Below are 20,509 nucleotides of genomic sequence, written 5' to 3'. Positions count from 1 at the left end.
CTGTGAGCATCAGTACTATTTAGCTGAAATATATGTGGGGAACCAGTTAAGAGCAATGAAAAGTATGCCCTGACTGAATATTGGGTATGATTTATTCTGAGTCATTTGAGGCAGTCTGACTTGCAAGTAGGGTAGTGGAGCAGTCAAGGTGTAGAACTACATCTCCATGGCTGTACAGCAGACTGACCACATAGGGCCTAATCTTCATGATGTTAAAATAGGAGTGCGATCGGTGGAGGTTACTTGCATGACCTCTAAATATGTAGCTGAAAATAAATTAATTATTTATTGTATGGGGGTCTTTCATCCACACCGAGATATCCATAAGATTGAGAGACCAAAACAAAGACTGTGATGGCTTTCCAGATGGAATAGGTACAGACTGGGTGCTATTTGCATAAGAAAAACATGAGAATGGAAGGTTCGACCCCTGAGGAACTCAGCCAATGGCACACTGAAGAACTCGCCTGAGACAGAACGTTCAATTCAGCAAAGAGTTCTCAAGATGAAGCAACATAATAGATTCACTGTTGGAATCTCCACATCTGCTAAGGAGTCCCTCTTCAGTTGAGTGTCAATTCTTAAAATCTGATGGATGAAATTAAACAGATTCTGGAAAAAAATCCAGCATGATATTTCACAAGTGTAGGAGAAATTTGTATATTTCACAAATGTAGAAAACATTTTGGACAGAAAAGGAAGAAGTGAGACCAGTCTCTGTGCGGTGAGACCTCTGAGAGTCATTTCCTCTCGCATGACAGCGAGAGCTAGCCTGACGAGCCAGATCCAGATCAAGAAGTAGGGTCTGGAAACTCACCATTGGCAGTGCTCAATCCGAGGGGCGGGATAAACGGTTGTCTTTCAAATTCCCTCTGCACGCAACAAGATAGTCCCATGCATTTTCCCACCATCAAACTTTTACCAACTTAAAAAAAGTTTAACACAAGTCGCGCTTTTTGCCAGGAGCAGCATCCATCTTCTTTGTTTTCAAGTAGCAGGGAATTCACATGGAACCGTCGCAACTCTGTTGTCATTATTTTAAGCCCGTCCACCGACTACCCTTGCTACCCCCCCCCCCATCCCAATCTCTAGGTATGTTGAAGGGTATGTGATGATGTGGGGTTATTTTAATTCCAAAGGCCAAGGGAACTTTATCAGGATGTATAGTACCCTGGATCCATGAAATAACTGGCCTTTAAAAATAAACATCTGCCTGGTTCTATGGAAATTTAACATAAATTTTCCTAATTTTTTTAATTAAGGCATTAAGATGCATTTTCAAAAGATTTTTTTATTCCTCTTTTTAGTCAACTTTAGCATGGGCCTGAAGACTTTTTATAGGCACTGTAATTGGGCTACAGGTTTTCTACAGGAACAGCATGCTTGAACAGACACTGCACTAGTTGTTTAAATCATTTTCAACAATAATATAATAACTACTGTACCCTTTTAACCATATTAACTATAATAACTATAATATTAAACGGTGGCAAAAAGTCAACATATCTGCTTTGAAATATTAACAGTGATAAATAGGAGTTAGTTTGCAAACATGGACTTGGATGATAAAATTACAAAGTGAATAAACTGGGCTACTACTAGCAGGGAATGACATGCTTGTTTATCTGTCCTTCACATGACCATTTATCATCATCACAATGAATGAACATTGTACAATATACGTGTAACTTTCAAAGAAGCAGAATCCTGCACACTGTTGTTTTTATTTACACACAATTTAGTTGAGGTTGAATCAGTATGGGGAACCAAGCAGAGGGCGAGTATATAAACAATACTTGATTACTTAAATCACAAGCAGCACAAATCAAAATGTAAGTTGAGATTTCATTTTACCAATTTTAGTAATATTGTGAATGCTAGGTCTGTAAATGAGGAAACATACGGATAAAGTGTTGAGTGATTGATTCCTAATGTAAATAACGTGAACTGACAATAATAACTGATAGAGAATATAGCAACTTTTTCAATGACAAGTTTTTGTTTTTTTTACAAAGTGCATTGTGCCCAAAGCCATTTGATTTCATAGGGAACATTGTATGGTTGGTCTTTACACCCATCTATTGGAGTTGATTTGAGAGTTTTGAGAGGAGAGCCTAATGTCTTCATGCCTTGAGCCCCAGTGAGCGTGCCGTGTTGAGGACATCATCACGGGTCAGGTAGCATCCACACAATTGCCTCAGGCCTGTAAACGACTCTCTTCCATGCAGAACCCGCCAGTTGTCAATAAAGATGACCTTGTGGGATGAGTTCATTTTGGAAGTAAATTTAGAATAAAATTAATTAAACTGACATCAACAGTAACTTAAGTGCAGCCTCTGACAGCATGAGGTTGGTAAGGCAAGAAGTTAAAACACATCATTTTTTAAGGCAGGAGAAAATAAGAGTTACTAATGAAAAGCTACACTGAATAACATTTTTTGGAGATTTAAAAGAAAGAATGCATATTTTGTGTCTACGTCACTTAGCTAAGAATGTAATTTTGTCTTCAGAAAATCAACCCTAGTAAGTTGATTTTAAGGCCAAATTACATTAAAGTTGGTAAGACTGATAGATTGAGAGACAAATGGCTGTACATCATGAGACCAGAAAAGGAATGGAAGCAAAGATTTCTCTGAACATATCTCTCTTTAATGCAACACATCATTGCATTCACATTTGGGTGTGCTACATTCGGGTTTACACCACTGCTTGGTTGATTTTCCCATTGTCATGTGTTCTTTAGCACGTGTAACAACCATAGTTTATTTGCACACCTATGAAGTAGGTCCAGTTTTTTGGCCGCATCACACTTTCGCCAAACTCGTTTAAATTAACTGTCACGTTGCATCCACGCTGTAAAATACCGACGTTCAGAACATAGCAACATTGTAGCATATGACAGAGGTGGTTTTTAGCAAGTTACATGGCAGTAGGCCAAATAAAATAGCAATGTTTCAAAGCTAAGGTTCATCAGAATCCTGGGATATGCCCACTTGACAACGGGAGAGATGGAACTAACGACTGGCCTTTGGCCATAGCAACCTCTGCTGGCGTGTCGGGACCGACCGTTTTACTACCTTGAATGTGTTTTTCTTTCTGTGAACCATACACCGTGTCGTCCATTATCCCTTACATATGCCTTGAAAGTATTTTTAGATGTTCGGAACACAATATGGCGACAACCAACCACATCTGTCTCCTTTAACATCTATGTTTAATACAATTTTATTCACCATAATACTAGAATTCATGTGTTATGATTTTCATAGTCATACATACTGTAGTTTGTCCCTAGGTTTCTTATTTATGCTTCTTATTATGTGTCCTTATTTAGTCTGAATTATGAATGGATACAGCTTGGTTAGCTTTGTTCTGTGTTCTTCCACATCTTCAACTGTTCATTCTGTTCCTGTACCATTTCTGAGTATATCTTTATATGGCTATGTCTTCAGAGATAAGGGGGGATATTATGTTTGTGCTGTGTGTCACCGTTCTACATGGGTGCACCCCCATGGGTCAGTAATTATCTGCTCTGTGTTGCCAGGTTGGCACTACTCAGGGTCTGATTCAGTGTGGTCCACGTAAAATGGGATGACCAACAGCATCTCCGGTCAACCTGGAGGGATACTTAAACCCAGACTATTTGCTTGTTCTCTCTCCCTTGATGTGCATCATTGTATATAAAACTGTTCCTGATTTTTGTACCATTGCCTGACTGGGTCTTCATTCATCTATGGCAGGGATTCCCAAACTGTGGTATGTCTCCCACCGGTGATATTTTTTTTTTATCTTAAGCCTATCTTTGTGTTTCATAATAATGTTGTCTTCCACACTGTTTTGTTTAGTGTGATAGCTCATAGACAAGTTGCACATTTTGATTTTGTTATATGTTATCATGTAGGGCGGCTAAAAAGCATGGTGCATGGAATGTGTCAATAGAATGCGTTTTTATGGGGCGGATGGTGCGGATACGCGAGCGAAGTGTAGTCTGGGGACCACTGGTGGTCCGCGAGAGATGTGGTAAAATATAATAAAAAAAAGACAATAAGCAAGGTGGTTCAGTGAGTAGGCCTATTATGTTATTATACTGTTGAAGTAGGACTATTTTTTTAGCTAGGTGGTCCCTGTGTTTGTTTTTATAGGTTAAGAGGTCATTGGTCTGAAAAAGTTTTAGAAACGTTTATGTTAAATACAAGTTGATAGTGTTGGATATGTCTGTCCATGATCAGGTGAAAGACTGAAAGCATGGACAATACAAACAATTTTGAAAAATTATACTTAAAAACATTCACGCCAACAATAATTAATCAAGAATACTGAAGAATATTCATGTTTTAAGTTACCTTGCTTAGTCTCTTGTTGTACTGAGAGTGGGACATGACATAGTCAATTTAGGTTTTGAGACTATCTGACAACATTTTTTTGTGCTAGGCTGCTAATAAGAAGCAAATCATAAGGATTTATTCAAATTAAATACATCTTGTACTGTAAAGAAAATACATAATCAAGCATTGCCTACATACACATTGAAAGTTTAACAGAAATAGTGAAGATGCAACTGTACCTTCCCAGGCTTCAGCTTCACCCACAGCTCATTCTCTGGATTTCTTAGCTCTGAGGTCAACGCACGATGCGCCCTGTACCAACGCTGAACCACATCTTGTGAGACTGTGTTGATCACTGCACGGTCATAATTATTATAGCTGCAGGAGAAAAAAGGGGGTTAAAGTTCCACTGTAAATCTGCCACTTTATACAGGTTTTAGCCAAACTATACTGATGTGCCATTTTTAGGAAATATCTTAATTAAGTCCTATTCTTCAAGCGCCTTCATGCTCAAAAAAACGTGGAAAACTATGCTTTAACAGGATATGACGGAATATCTACATACATTTTTACAGGGGGTCATATTCGTACAGGATTAATTTTACTCGAGGTATTTTTTCCAGACCATTTTACAGAATGTAAAAGTCGCCGTAATTTCTACTGACATTTTCCGTAGTAATTACTGACATGGCGGATTCGGACGGGACTAAAACCCCTGGTGATAATTACTTTACCCCACGTCCCCATGTGAAACTAATCCTGTCCAAATAGGGTTTCAGAATGAACTACTACACTGTTAGAACAGTCTTAGGCCGAATGCCATAGTGGCAATGTATTTACTTTACCTCAATGATTATTATACTATTTACAAAATGACATGAGCAGTATGGATGTAAATTGGAATGGATGTAAAGATATGTACAAAAAGGAGAGAAGCTTCCAGTAAGCCCACTGTGATGGATAACTATGAATACTGTGTCACTGTGAACATACCGAATCATGTAGACTTCATTGTTCCACGGGTAAACGTTCAGTACTGGACCGATGCCAATCATGTGGTTGCAATGATCACTGAGATTCTCTATGTACTCATGCTTTATGGGCACCTGTGAGAGGATCGCAAAGAGCTCAGGCGACCTCTGAAGAACTTGGTCTGCCGCATGGAAGCCGTCCACAAGCAGTGTCCTGCCACCAGTGCCCTCGTGTCTAAGACAGTGGAACACTTGGATCCTGTGACAACAAACAAAACACCCAAAGGATTATCAACAACAAAGAAACTGACTATATTATTTAAACTGATTGATGTTGCAGGATCACAACAATGTGTTTTCCTGTATTTTATAAATCTGGCATGAAGAGAAATCAGAACAATGCATTGCTGGTTGATGTTGGGATATATAATTATAATCAAATAAATAATATAATTCCTTTCAAGAACACTGCATGTACTCCCTACAATAAGGACGGTTGTAATCCAAAGTGTAAAATAATAAAATATTAAATTTAAATAAAATATTCCTAATACTGTGAATTCCATAGGAAAGTCCTCATTAATAATCTACAACAGGAAGAACTTATTTTCAAAATCTAATCTAGTAATCTACCTTGTTTGTGAGTCGAATTGGGTTAGTATCTGCCCAATGTGTAACAAATGCTAGAGACAGCAGATGAATTGGATGATCAGGATGTCAAGACTGAGCCAGATAGGAGAACTTACCCACAGGGCTCCTGAAAATATGCAGTATCAGTGTGGCGGTCTAATGCCAGTTTGGTATAGGCCGTGTCTCCTCGGGAATAGTCAGAGGTAAAACTCCACATCCTTCCATACATTGTCTCCCTGGGTAGTTACAAAATAATGCACAACGAGGCCTGGTATTACAACCATCAGTTTGATCAAAATACAGAACTACAAACTATCCATTTCACTCCAACATTCATATTCCTGACATCAAACATTCAGAAGTAATCTGGAAGGGTTGAAAGAGCATTTATCTAGCAAAAGTATCCTGTTATAACCCACTGATCGCAAGAGGACAAGCTGTTTTCACCATAACAGCTGAAGCACAGCAACCCTCGGCCATGGGGAACATTTTTCTTAATTGGCCTTCCAAGCACAGGTAACAAAATGGAGATGTTTTGCTAACAATTATCAATGCAGTATTAGTTTTTTTTAGCCAGACTATTTTAGTAAAAATCCAACTGAAGTAATTTATTCATTATCACAAGTTGCCATTAGTCTCAGTAATAGCAGCCATCTATCTCACACACATATTAATTAAACAGAACTCATAAGGAGCTGTTTCCAGTCCAGCCGGACACATCATTGTGGTTACATCTAACTTCAGTAGGTGAGCAGAAAACAAAGACCTAAAAAAGGATATATATATTGGTTGAGGTCAAGACAGCATGGGAAGGTTTTATTTCTGAAAATATTCAATACCATAACAATATGAAGTGTACTCTCATTTTAAGAGGAACAATAATGCAGTCAAAAACTTGACAAGGTCGCAGAACATATGACAAAACAATAATGATTCTAGTGCTTTTTCCCCCCCATCTTAGCTATTTTTTATATAGCTATTTTTTTTTTTAATCTATGTTGTCTCATATTTCAGCATCAGAATTATTAGAGGCCAAGCAGAGAAGCTGCAAAGGCATCTATTGTATTTTTACCTTTCCTTACTATGCATCTTTCTTCTGCCATGGGAGTCTATGGCAACCCATAGCACAGGTAAAAAGTTGTAAAATTTGGCACATTTATTCAGGACAGTCCCATTATTAATTTTTACCAAGTTTCATCTCTGCACCTGCACCAACAGGAAGTGACCTTATATATTTGCCAATCTTCGGTTGCTTGACAGGAAACAGGTGTGAGCATAGGGTGTGAGTGCTATGTGTCTGATGTAATAGCATTGAGTTGCCATGGTGGGCTGGTTGGTCCCCTCATTGCTGCTTGCTGTTATATTTATCAGTATTGTCTTATTCTCCTTCCACTCTTTACTCGGTCACATTTGTTTTGTCATGACAGATGGAGGGCTATCATTTGACAACAGATGGTGAATGGGTGGGGAAGGTTGTTACTCGAGTCAAGTAAGTCCTGATTTTCCGTATGTTGTAGAGTGCGAAACGGCATGACCGGGCGACTGAGGCAACATGATCTGAGAAGTTTAGTTGGTTGTCGAGAACAACTCCTAGATTTCTTGCAGTCCTGGTCGGTGAAACAGACAGGGAGTCAGATTTGATGTTGATGTCGTGGTGTATGGTAGGTTTAGCTGGGATGACCAGCAGTTCAGTCTTTGAGAGGTTCAGCTGGAGGTGGTGTGCCTTCATCCATGTAGCTATGTCTGAAAGGCAATCCGAGATCCGTGCTGAAACCAAGGGGTCATCAGGTGGAAAGGACAGATAGAGCTGTGTGTCGTCTGCATAGCAGTGGTATGAGAAGCCGTGCGAACGGATAATCTGTCCCAAGGAGGTGGTGTAGATAGCAAAGAGGAGGGGGCCCAGCACTGAGCCCTGGGGGACCCCTGTGGTGAGATGGTGAGGTGCAGATAGCTGACCAAGCCATGATACGTTAAACGAGCGTCCTGTGAGGTAGGATTCAAACCAGGAGAGAGCAGAACCGGAGATTCCCATGTCAGCGAGTATAGAGAGAAGGATACGGTGATTAACCGTGTCAAAGGCAGCCGATAAGTCAAGCAGAATGAGTACTGATGACCGAGCGGTCGCCCTGGCTTCTTTTAAGGCTTCTGTTACAGACAGCAGAGCCGTTTCGGTAGAGTGGCCGCTTTTGAACACAGACTGATTTGGATCCAGAAGGTTGTTCTGTGAAAGGAAGTCAGAGACCTGTTTGGAGACTGCTCGTTCAATGCCTTTGGATAGGAAAGGCAGTAGTGAGACAGGGCGGTAGTTCTCGACTTGAGCAGGATTGAGAGAAGCTTTCTTAAGTAACGGTGTTACCCGGGCCATTTTGAACGCTGTTGGAAATGTGCCGGAGGTTAGCGAGGCATTGATCACATGTGTGATAGCTGGAGCGATGGTCGGGCTGATGGACTGAAGTAGGCTCTTAGGTATAGGGTCCAGCGAGCATGTGGTAGGACGGCTGCATGTCAGGAGTCTGGATACTTCACTCTCGGAGAGAGGCGTGAATGCTGAAAAGGATGTTCCAGCAGTCCCTAGAGGTTGTAGGAGTGCGGTATCTGAGTCAGATGCGTTGAGTGGGCATGTAGAGAATTGACTGCTGATTGCCGCTACTTTGTTTGTAAAAAATGCTACCCAACTTCTGGTTCAGGCAATAGTCATCTCACGACTCGACTACTGCAATGCCCTCCTGACAGGTCACCCAGCCTGTGCAGTGAAACCACTTCAGATGATCCAGAACGCGGCGGCGCGCCTGGTCTACAACCAACCCAAAAGCGCACACGTTACCCCGCTGCTCATCCAGCTACAGCTAACAGCTAACCTGTCAACTTTTCCCGGGTTTATCGCGTATTTTAACTTTTTCCTCGCTGTCTTAGGAGGAGCTGCAGGGCCGTCGCAAGGGGATGCGAGGCCCTGTGCGAACTTGACAGATGCAAGGCCCTTTTCACTTACGTGCATGAAATCATGCGATAGCTTACTTTACACATAGCCAAGGCTACCGTCGGTGTATTTTAATAGTAGCCTAGTCTAATAAGCTACATAGCTTGCCTTTAAGAGGGGAAATTCAATTGTATAGCCTATAACATTAGCTGAGTCCCATATATGGCCATATGGTGTTTATCATAGGCTACATCACGAAACCAAATAGTGTAACAAAGGCGAACACTTTAACAGGGGGAATTAATTGGGCATGAATCATTGTGCTGAACGGTATTTGTCAATGAGCAGAAACACACACGACATTAAAACTATTGATAAGATGTACTGGTCTGTATCTATAGGCTAACATTGGACAAATAAATGACACTGACTCGCCATATCCTGACTCAGGAAAAAAAACATTTTCTTGTTTTGCCGCAAACTCAGCAATGAAATCATAGGCCAGTTTGCAGGTAGCCCAACATCTTTTTCATAGAAGGGAGAGCCCAGTCTCTCCTGTGACATGGAGGTGCGCAAATAGTTTTTAATAGCCTGTTCAACTTCGAAAAGCTTCGTTCACCCGATGCCAGTCACTGATCGCAATTTCAAAGTTCGGAAAGCTTCATCTTTTTAAGTTTTAAGTGCAGTGGCCCCTATCTGCCCCCTTTGGAATTATATCTCGAGCCTATTATAAGGTCCAGTGCGTTATGTCCTGGGATTCAGATGTGCTCAAAAAGAAAAGAAAAAACACTTTTTTATAGATGGTTATGAGGAGCAATGTGAGAGAGAAATTTGATGATCATTGATCGTTGTTTTGGGACGTTAAGCCTTTTCCATAGGCGTCAGTGAAGGAGATTGAAGAATGACCATATTTTTATACGAAAATATTTCTTAACTACAAAAACTCAGTGTCTAAAAACTCAGTGTCATTCAGACTCAACCCTCTTGTTGTTTTATTATCTTTTTCGTTGTCGTTTGAACGTTGGCAAGCCGGCATGTTGCGGTTGCAATTTAAGTGAAATTTCTACAGTAGGCCTACAACATGCTGTTAGGCTGGGCTACTGTCAATGTACTTGTACAGGTAAATGTTCAACAATTGCTGGTGTACAGGTTATATAATCAATTAGCTAAATCATTTGTCCAGCTGTTTAAACATTTTTTCGTGCTACATTCAAAAGCAAAAGGTGCTTTGATATATTTTTCGTTTGAACGTCGGCAAGCAGGCATGCTTTGGTTGCAATGAATGAGGATAATTGCTTTTTTTGCATTATTTTGAATATGACTCGCTCCAGTCTCAACAGCACGTACTTTTTCCACACGCTAAGTTCTAACACACATGGGCCTATCCCCTCTCGCTTTCTCTCTCTCCATCCCTGCACACGGTGCTTTCTTAAAGGAGCTGCACCATTTTACATCAATTGCATCTACATTTTCATATTAGAATGTTTTGTCAAGTGTAAGCTTAAACTACCGTGATCAATTTAAGTTCCCGTGCCCCCGCTGCGTCATGGAAGCAGTAAGTCAGTCGCATCAAAAATAGTAGTGGCACCCAAGTGACACCTTGTGGTTGTTTGTGTCAACTGCAGTTTATGCCATTTCTGCTGAGAAAATGGGGTGCGTGATTCATGAAGGAACCCGTCCAAACTTAACGGGGACCCACTGTACACTGGCTACCTATGGCGGCCCGCATCAAATTCAAGTCTCTAACGCTTGCCTACAAAGTAGTCTCCGGTTCTGTTCCCACCTACTTGAATGCCCTCATACAGACTTACACTACCTCCAGACCGCTGCGCTCCTCTGACGAACGACGTCTAGCTCTACCACCGGTACGCTCAAGCCAATCCAAACTTTTCTCATCTGTTGTTCCTCGTTGGTGGAACACACTGCCAGTTCCTACAAGGGCAGGGACATCCTTCTCCACTTTCAAAAAACTCCTGAAGACCCAGCTCGTTAGAGAACATCTACTCTCATAGCAACACTTACAACAAGTCTTACTGATCCTAGCACTCACCAGCCATTTTAAACTGACAAGTAACTGTTAAAAACAGCACTCACCGACGCACTTATTCTTACTGTACTCTAATGTTTTTTAAACTGTCCTAAAATTGTGAGAATTGTTCTAAAACTTACTGTTTACCATGTTGTTAGTCGCTTTGGTTAAAAAAGCGTCAGCCAAATGTAATGTAATGTAATGTAATGTAATGTAAATGGCTGATATATTCAGCAAACTTGTTGAAAAACTGGGAAAACTAATAACTGTAACGTTAAATGAATATCTCCTCAAAAAGTTTTAGGTGTGATTGACAGTTTTCTTTACCGCAATGGATTTGTGAATATTGCCCAAGACTGCTTTTCACTGAAGGCCTATGACCTCACACAGCCCAGTAAAAGCCATGGACCAGTTTGGAAAATACATTTACTGAAACATTCCAAAAGGGTGTAGGGCATTGAGATCCTTTGTGATTCTATTATATTAAAGTTTCATGATAATTGCTTTGGTTTTGTTTAAATTTGCTTAAATCATTCATCTGCTATAGCATTGTCTCATAAGTTAGGAGATTAGGGATGAATATTACCATTTCATCTGTCTAAGCAGACAAGGTCAACAGAGGCTTTTGACATGTAAGGGTAACAGGCCCATTCATATGACCGGTGATGCAGAAGTCAGACAGAAATGTGTGTTTGTGATACATTAGACATACAGTGTGTGTGTGTCCTATTAGACACAGTATGGTTCTTGGGTGCTGCTTATGATCATGGACACACCTCCACCTCCCTCAATAGAGAAGGGAGGATGAGTGCATTGTTCAAGCTATGATACCACCTAGTGGCCTGTGGGGAGGACAATACAATTTCTCTGATTCAGATTTTCAAAAGGGCAACTAGTAAAACTAGCAATATAAGAAAAAGGAAATCAGTTAGATAACATATCCCAAAACAGTTCAAATAAAGCAAAAAGTGCTCTGAGATATGGCTCACCTAATGAGACTGACTCTCTGTGTCACCAGTTCTGTGGCTTCAACAGTCGCTGGCACATCCTCCACGAAGGCAATGCCATAGAGCAAGAAGTTGTTGAGAAAAAGTTTCAGCTCTTGGTCACAGCTCATGAACTTCTCCCATCTGGCAGAGCGAGCATCAGCACGTGTGTAGCTGCTGGCATTCCATAGGTTACGTGGCTGCATGGCACTATGTTTCTGACCCTCATAGCTGTTCTGTACTAGCCAATCCAGTTTATATTGTGTAATGTGACCATCTGGCCCTGAAAGGGTCATTGAAATGAAGATCTAGTAACTATAGCAACCTTTTATATTTTTACTGCCATACAGGATAGATGATCAACATTTATAAAACATAAAAATGAAAGACAACATGTTTATCAGCCACCAGAAAGATAATATATTGTCTGCTGACGCTTGGAAAGGTTAAAGGGAGTTACTGTGTAACCACGTCACCATCAATTTGGTTATGGTGTCCTTAGTTAATGCGTACACAGCATTCCCTTGTGGATTTTATGACACTCAAAGTCTTCCCTGCCTTATCTCTGTTTTAGATATTAAACATACAATAGCTTGCAAAAGTTTGGACACCCCTGGTCAAAATGTATCTTACTGTGAAAAGCTAAGCGAGTAAAAGATGACCTCTAAAAGGCACAAAGTTATAGATGACATTTATTTAAAGACCCTGTTTAGTTTGCACATCACAGAAAAAAAGTGTCATTAACAACATAAACAAATATGAATGAATAAAAACAGTAAGGAATATTAAATTAGGTTTAAAAAAAAAGAAGAAAAAAAAAGACCAGAATACGTTGCTCTAAAATGCTGTCGGTATACGTTAGACCGGCACATCCGGGAACTTTGAATTGCTACATCTTGCTACTGTACATCTTGTGCTAATCTACTGCAGAAAGACGATTTTTTACAGCGTTTGTAGTTTCCTACCCTTTACACTCTGATTTTAGTTTAAAGGGGAACTATGCCGTTTTTAATTAATAATTTACCTTAACTGAACAGCTTCGGAGTAGAAATGGTTATGACTTTTTTTTTCGGGTTGAAAAAACTTGTGCAAGTAGGCTATGGAAGATCAAATCTAGCAAATAGGAAAGTTTAAGTGGATGACGTGAAAGAGAAAGTAAGACATTCGAAAGGCCAACGAAAGTTAAGGTTGCTTTTGATATAGTACAAAGTTGTCTTTGAAAGATTCTCTTATTGACGCATTATTTGGATTAACACTTGCTTGTACAAGGCGGAAATATTTAGGCGCAGAATAGACGTGCGCTTTCACGGGCCATTTTTGTACATACCGCAAAATACATAATTAGGCGCTCTTTATGCTTCCCCTCCCATCTCTTTACGGTAAACTCCCACTTTCTCCTTGATCCTCCCATGAATACATAGGCATGACACGGAAAAGCGCAATTTGCCATTTTCAGCTCTCGCAACAGGCAGTCTGCTCTTTTACCTCAGTGCGGCCTGTTTGTACATACATCGCCATGATTCTATGCACATGTTGCGAAACAAATATGCCTGATGTGGGCGCAAAAGCGTTAGTACATTTGGCCCAGAAAGTCTCGCAGCCTTGCAATGTAACAAATTGCTTTACTGCACTGCACACATACATGCCAGGCACCAGGTAGCAATGGAGTTTCTCAGACATTTGTCATGGCAGAGCTAGCGAAAAGAAGCAGAAAGCAAGTAACTGTATAGTTTCTCTTTAAATGATATATAAAATTCTGCCATCCAAGGAAGATATATCTAATATCTGAAGGCATGGCAAACGGTCCAAACTTAAACCATCTCTGTTGTAGCCTATAGGCCTCCACACGGCACGCGCATGCTAGTGATGCACAATATTGGATTTGTGCATCACTAGCATATTGGAATATATTGGAAATCATTTAAACTCGTCAGTTAAGGCAAACCATTTGTGTTACCATTGGAACGAAATACAACTTATTATGGTCTGAGCGTTGCATATTGTGCATCCCTAGACAGGAGAGCGACACAGTCCGCTTTTGATGTTCGATTACATTAGATCCCATCATTTCCAATACAACCCCTTTCGCCTTTTTTTTCGGCACCGCTCAATAAAATCCATTGTTTACTGAATGCTTGTCAAGATACTGAGTATTTTGAGATATTAAAGTGAACTTAAATTGGACCTTGGCTGAGAAAAGAGGGCTATTTCACAGCACAGCATCTAAATCTATTCTTATCTCACCTTAGGGACCCTTTGGAGAAACCAATAAGATCTCATTAGGGCTGGCATATTCTGATTTCAGAATTCAGATTTTTGCCTTTGGGGTAGCAGGACTTTTACTTTCTAGGGAGGGGTTATGCCGAGCAAGGTACGTATCGCATCATCAATATCCTCTTTATGGAATGGCCAAAAAATTATGAAGGCCAAAAAATTATGAAGAACGCGCCCATGTTTGTTGACAGCAGACAGCTGGCAAGTCACGATTGCTTTGAAATTTCAGAAGTAGGTTTACACGGTAGCGACATCTTGTAAAATGGGCTAATTACAGTATTTCAATTTGGAGAGTGCTAAGGAGCTGATTAGAGGAGCCCACTGCTGCCAATTGTTAAGATTTGAGTTGCTATTTATCATTTCTGCATTTCATTGTCTCTGTACTTGTACTCTGTACAATGACAAAGTTGAATCTAATCTAATCTGATCTAACAAATTTTTAAATTTGCATTACTGGACCTTTCCTTACGATGAGCATAAACAAGCAATACTGTAGGTCAGCGGACTTGGTAAGCGTTATCATGTAGCATGGTGCTCATTTTCTATTTTCAATCTAAATTGTACAAAACAAAAATAATACACTGATCTTGATTTAAAATGTTGGCTTTTAAAATGTTATGCTTTTAGGGAGATCGGTTCATCTTCTCACTATTCACAGTAACAGAAATATTGACCCAGGGGCACCCAAACTTTTTCATGCCAATGTATTGGCACAAGGTCAGAGAAGTTGTTCCTAAATACTGGAGTACAATCACAGCGGAGTGTCTCTGTGACCCATACTAGACATTTCAGTGTACTTTCATTAGTGTATCTGCAGATTTTAACAGTAAGCACATGCCAAAGTGTTTTGTACTTCCAATACATTTATAGTGTAACATATCTGGACTGTCTTATGGTCACTCTAGTAAGACTTTCAGTTAAGCCAGTGCCCACTGAGGCACTTTAGACTATTCAAGAGAGACACTAATAGAGTTGAACTCACATGTCAAGAAAAGATTTTCATTATCAACCCTTGTCTGGTCTGGACGTATACTGAGGTCAATACTGGCAGTGTCCAGGCTCCGTTGATTGGTCTTGCTGTTATAACACGATGCAGAGCGGCAGTGGTCCCTCAGCCACATGTAGTCAAACTGCATGACTAGTCCACCATATTTAAGCTCTGCCAAATTGAGTTGAATTACAGTTCATAACATTAGTTAAATAGTGACACAGTCAATTTAGCACAAATTCTGACATTATTAGTACTGACTACAGGATCAATAGCCGAGTTTCCAATCAAGCTTTCATGACAATTTGGCCTAAGAGAATGTGCATCTACATGCGTTTCCATCCACCGTGTTATACAAATCAAAAATGGGCGTTATACTAATCAAGAGAAGACTTTTGATCAGCTGTGAGATCAAAACATAAGGTCATCAGGGCAACGTTTATGGAAACACGTACGTAGAAATATGTAAACACGTGGGTAGAAATGCAACAAATTCCATCATTTTTAATCACAATATACCTTCTGTGAATAGAGAGTTAGTCCACGCTCCTCTAACTAATAGTGTTTTTATGAGCATTAGAAGATTAAATGCAAATTTCAAGTATATCCAGTCAGAACACATTTTAACCATTTCTTATTCAACTGGTTAAAATGTGCATTAAAATGCATTTCAATGGAAACCCAGCTACAGAATCTGTAAACAAAATCGGGCATTATAAAGGATAACAATCATATAAGAAAACACATCTACTTCATACCTATATGAACTTAACAATGAAAGGGGGAGATTAGATTGTATATGTAGTACAAGTGTACATGTGTCCAGTTTTATTGATGCTGAAATTTCTCAACTGTCACCAGCACAACCTGTCTGATGCAACGTGATTGCTTTGAAAGTACATACGGTGTATGGAAGGCTGACAGACCGAGATCAATTGTAGGGCGTGTTATTTTGGGGGCCTGGCTGTTTTGATTTCCAACTAACAATAATATGCAACATGTCTGACCTGGGATGTACTCACTACTCAACACAAGAAATACCATTTCAGGTTAAAAAATGGCATGCTAGAGATATAGGAGATAACATCACTGTTTAAATATTTGAAAATAAAAACTAAAATGATGATGATCCACTTCTGCACAACTGCCCTCTAGTCACTCACCCATTCTTACATTTCCATAGCACAAAGTATTAAATATATTCTTGTGCTTGTGCATTTCAGGAAATTAGCTCTGCCAATCTGTAAGAAGTTCATCAGTAATATTAATATCAGCATATCATGTGTTGCTGTCAAGTTGTTTAGTTGTAAGGCAGCATACACTTATCAGTCTGTCAGCAGAGTGTGCATGACCCTCTCTGCTGACTGTAGGCTCTGGGCTATTGATTTACACTTATGATGCCATGAAGTACGGTGTTCTCCCTATGTAGCATACTTTCACAACTTTGTGTGAAGAATGTGTGTGTGTGTGTGTGTGTGTGTATGGGGGGGGGGGGGGGGGGGGGGGCTACTAAGCAGCCTACTAAACTGAGCTGATCATTAAATCCAGCAGTGTTCTTCAGCTCTTACTTCTGAGCAGTGTTGTAGTACTCGAGACCAGTCTCAAGACCATTTTATGCTTACTTGGTCTCGTTGAAAGGAAAAATAATCGCTCTTGACTCGGTCTCCACCTACATTAGAAGGAGGCGGACTCATAATTTTAGAGCGAGACCACAAGATCTTTTTCCCCCCATTTTTTTTTTTATTGTGTATATTTCATGGTATATTCTAAAATATCCACCATTACAAATATTCTTATTTTAATAAAAGTTATAATACTGACTGGCGTTAATATATCCTATGGTGCTATGCAGCTTCAAAGGTTTTGAAAGATGCAATCTTTGTCCAAACAGCATGGCAGTTATTCTTGAGGGTTTAAGGAACCTGACCTACGGTTTTTGCCTAAACGGTCTTTCCAATATGCGCTTCTGGTTGTGATAATCGACGAGATAAGTGAGCAATCCGTATTTATTAAATTTGGTTACTTGAACCACCAGACATTCATTTCTCAAAGAAGTTTAAAGAAAAAGCACAGTGCAGCGTGCAAGTTTTACCACAAGCTGATAACAGAAACGTCTGGAACCACATCAGATTTTCATGAAAATCTACTCTTTTTTTTTGGTCGGTTTCGAAGCGATCTTGGCTCCTTAAAGACTCGGCCTCGACTCGGTCTTGCCTTCTCAAAGACTCGGTGTCGGTCTTGACTCTTTAAAGACTCTGTCTCGACATAATGCAGTCTTGTCCCCATCACTACTTCTGAGGGAGATTGAAGACCAAAATCTATTTGAAGTATTTAACTTGGCCAAAACACTCTTAAGACATGACCACTTCTAGAAACATCTGAAACTTTTACTAATACCCACGTCTCCTAGAGCAGTGTTTCTCAAAGTGTGGTCCGCAAGTTATCGGGTCATTTCCACAAGGTGTTTGGGTGCTCTGAAAATGAGAACCAAAATGATTTTTCAGACTTGTAAGGTCTGCTGTTCAGACCCTGAAGGAATTCATTTTCTGTTCATTGCTTTCAGTGTTTCTACTTATCTCAGTAAGGAAAATAAATCAAGAGCCTATGTTGAGTACAAATATGTCTTCTGAAGGCCTAAACAGAGCCCAGCCAAAAGGGGGACAGCAATGACCATGCAGGATCATCCGGACCAAACGTGACGATTTTGCTACATACTATTCCTATTGATGTACCAACATGCAAAATTTGAGCCTCCTACATGGTTTAGTTCGTGCGCTGTGGGCTTGTGAATTTTGACAAAAAAAAAAAAAAAGAGGCCGACACCCCCTCCCACTGTAAAACTGGCTGCATCTTGGAAAGTATTGATCTTACATAAAAGTAATTTTACAGTGTGTCTCCTGAGTAACATAGGTACACCTGGTAATTTTTTCAGAATTTTTTGAGACCTAAGTGCGTGGGCCCTGGTTGAATTGACGTGGAATGACCCTATCCCAAGTGGTCCACGAGCAGACGTGATAAAATATAATATACTGTAGATGAGTTGTTTGCAATATTGAAACAAGATGTATGTAAATCCAAACAGTTCTGCAACACTGCTTATGTAACCTATGCCAGTTTATCATATGAATCATCTGACACAATAAGCAAGGTGCAAAGACAATAAGCCAGGTGGTTCATTGAGTAGGCCTATTGTGTAATAAATATGCAGTTGAAGTAGGTCTACTCTATTTTTTTTAGCTAGGTGGTCCATGATTTTTTTTTATTGGTTAAGTGGTCCTTGGTCTGAAAAAAAATTAAGAAACACTCTCCTAGAGTATGCAGGCCTTAAGCGATGCGAAATCCTGCAGGGTGCCTGCATTTTTTTATGCTCCATCGCTGCCCCCTAAGAATTTTGCATTTCAGGCATCAATATATATATATTTCAGTTAAATCATGCCAATAAGAATTTTATGAAACATTTCTGCTGATTGCATATAAAGACTAGAAAATTCTACTGGATAAGTTACTTTGACAAAATGGTTTGTTTGACGAATGTCAACCCATCTTCTGAGTTAACCTACAACTTTTAGAACACCAAATTTAGCTGCTGGTGAAGGTTACATTTCCCAAGGGGATCTCTTTTCCCATAGCATCTGCTGTTCTGGTACCTGGACCCCAAACTCTGGCATCAATTTCACTATTTGTTTGGATGCTCTAGCAGACCATAGGCTGTTAACTCACCTAAACAATCGTCCCTGGCCTTCCAGGAGCAAAGGCTTGGGTGAGGAGTTGTGTGCAGCCAGCGGTTGCTGTTCAGAGTTTCACATGAACGTTGCAATCGAGCAGGTATTGTCACCTGAGCCTTCAACACAGAAAACCAAGGCAGGCGAATTCGTCGCAGCAACATATTCTGAAAAACAGAAAATGCATATTTAAATGAATGCGCTTTCTAATGCTACACGCCTCCATCCTACTGTAAAATATCTAATACGTCATGGCTAAGTCTACTTTGCTTAGCAATGGATGGCGCTACTTGATAACACTCGAAATAAATCTAGCAGCTAAAGCTAAATCACCGTGGCAGAACTCTACCTGTTAGAAGCTAGCCAACAAACTTGCAAACTGAATTGGACTAGGCTACTCTAGCTAATTCAGTTGGCAAGATTTACACATTGTAAACACTTACTGTCGGGTACTATCTTGGTTAATCGCAGCAACACAGCAATACTATAGATTCTAACGAGACCGCTTTCCGCGGTCTTTTATGTCATAAACGATGCGCAAATGAATGATTGAACAAATGAATCTCTCGCCAGAGAATGTCTAATAAGCTCTCGCTGACTGAAAAAGTTGGTGGGCGGCCGGTCAGCAAACGAGTGGACAAGTTCAAAGGAGTCAAGCCAGCACATATTATTCGACCGACTATGAGTCAACAGCGACACTTGCTGGGTAGAGATAGACCCGCCGCCATATTTTCATATCAAGAGACAAATCACTGAGGGAAAATGTAGCAGCCTAAGGGAGGGTGCCGAGTGTCATGTGCAAATGGAAGTCTGTTGGGGAGGGGAGTGAGAGGCCCTGAGCTTTGTTTAGATCTCCAAGTGCAGATGGAAAGAAATTGTTTTTGTGTCATGAGGTTTTGGGCATGATGGACAGCAGCCTCCAGCCAAAGGGGAGTGTCTTGTCTATGCCCATGAGCACTGTGTGGAGTGGGAGGGGTCAGCAGCACTTCTCTAGAGGCGTACTGATCTTGGAACAAATGTTTCGCTACATTTTGTCAGAAGTCAATGCAACCTGACGTTTCACTAAATTAAACATGTTGTGATGCTACATGGGTTGTAATAATAATAATACATTTATTAATTTATAGAAGACACCAAAGTGACTTAGAAAAAAAAGAGATCAAGGAATAAGAGACACCATATTCAGACAAACTGTTTTTACACACATTTTATGCTTCACTGCCAGTTTACTCTCATTCTTATGATAAACACAACTGTCAGAAGTCATGAAGGAGAGACAAGTACATCAAATTGGTCCTGTCGGGCACACTCAAGCATAATCGTCTAAACGGCAGACATGGCATAATCTAAAAAAAATCTAATGTCTATTCACTCTGCCCCTAATCTTGGGAAAAATCTCACTCCAAGATGAGCTCATAATTTAAGAGCCCTGAGGATTGAATATTCGAAGACTGTTGAAAAATGAGAAAATGATTGCCAGTTATTTACAATAAGGGCAGCAATAGTCTCCGAGTTGGGGACCCCCCCCCCCCCCTCCCTTGTTACTAGCACCTATTGTGAATTGTAAAGAGGTAAAATACTCTGTTCATCCATTCTATGTCATCTCTAACTCCAGAGCCGAGTTCAGTAATTTGTGCCGCCTACTGCTTGTCTGTAGCGTTCATAGC

General features: G+C 40.2%; 1 protein-coding gene across 1 annotated transcript; it reads right to left on the bottom strand.

Annotated features, from left to right (window-relative positions):
• Positions 1-1,685: 1,685 nt before the first annotated feature.
• On the bottom strand, positions 1,686-19,533 carry tmlhe (trimethyllysine hydroxylase, epsilon). Its single transcript, XM_042077189.1, has 8 exons — positions 19,286-19,533; positions 18,841-19,009; positions 15,115-15,291; positions 11,862-12,141; positions 6,043-6,162; positions 5,319-5,555; positions 4,565-4,703; positions 1,686-2,255 (listed from the first exon to the last, which is right to left on the bottom strand). Exons 2-8 carry the CDS (start codon positions 19,004-19,006, stop codon positions 2,124-2,126), a joined length of 1,251 nt encoding a protein of 416 aa, XP_041933123.1. The 5' UTR covers positions 19,007-19,009; positions 19,286-19,533; the 3' UTR covers positions 1,686-2,123.
• Positions 19,534-20,509: the final 976 nt, after the last annotated feature.

This window comes from Alosa sapidissima, chromosome 21 (assembly GCF_018492685.1).
Source record: "Alosa sapidissima isolate fAloSap1 chromosome 21, fAloSap1.pri, whole genome shotgun sequence".
Lineage (NCBI taxonomy): Eukaryota > Metazoa > Chordata > Actinopteri > Clupeiformes > Clupeidae > Alosa > Alosa sapidissima.
Note: the sequence above shows the minus strand (reverse complement) of the source record. Positions and strands in the feature narration are given on the sequence as shown.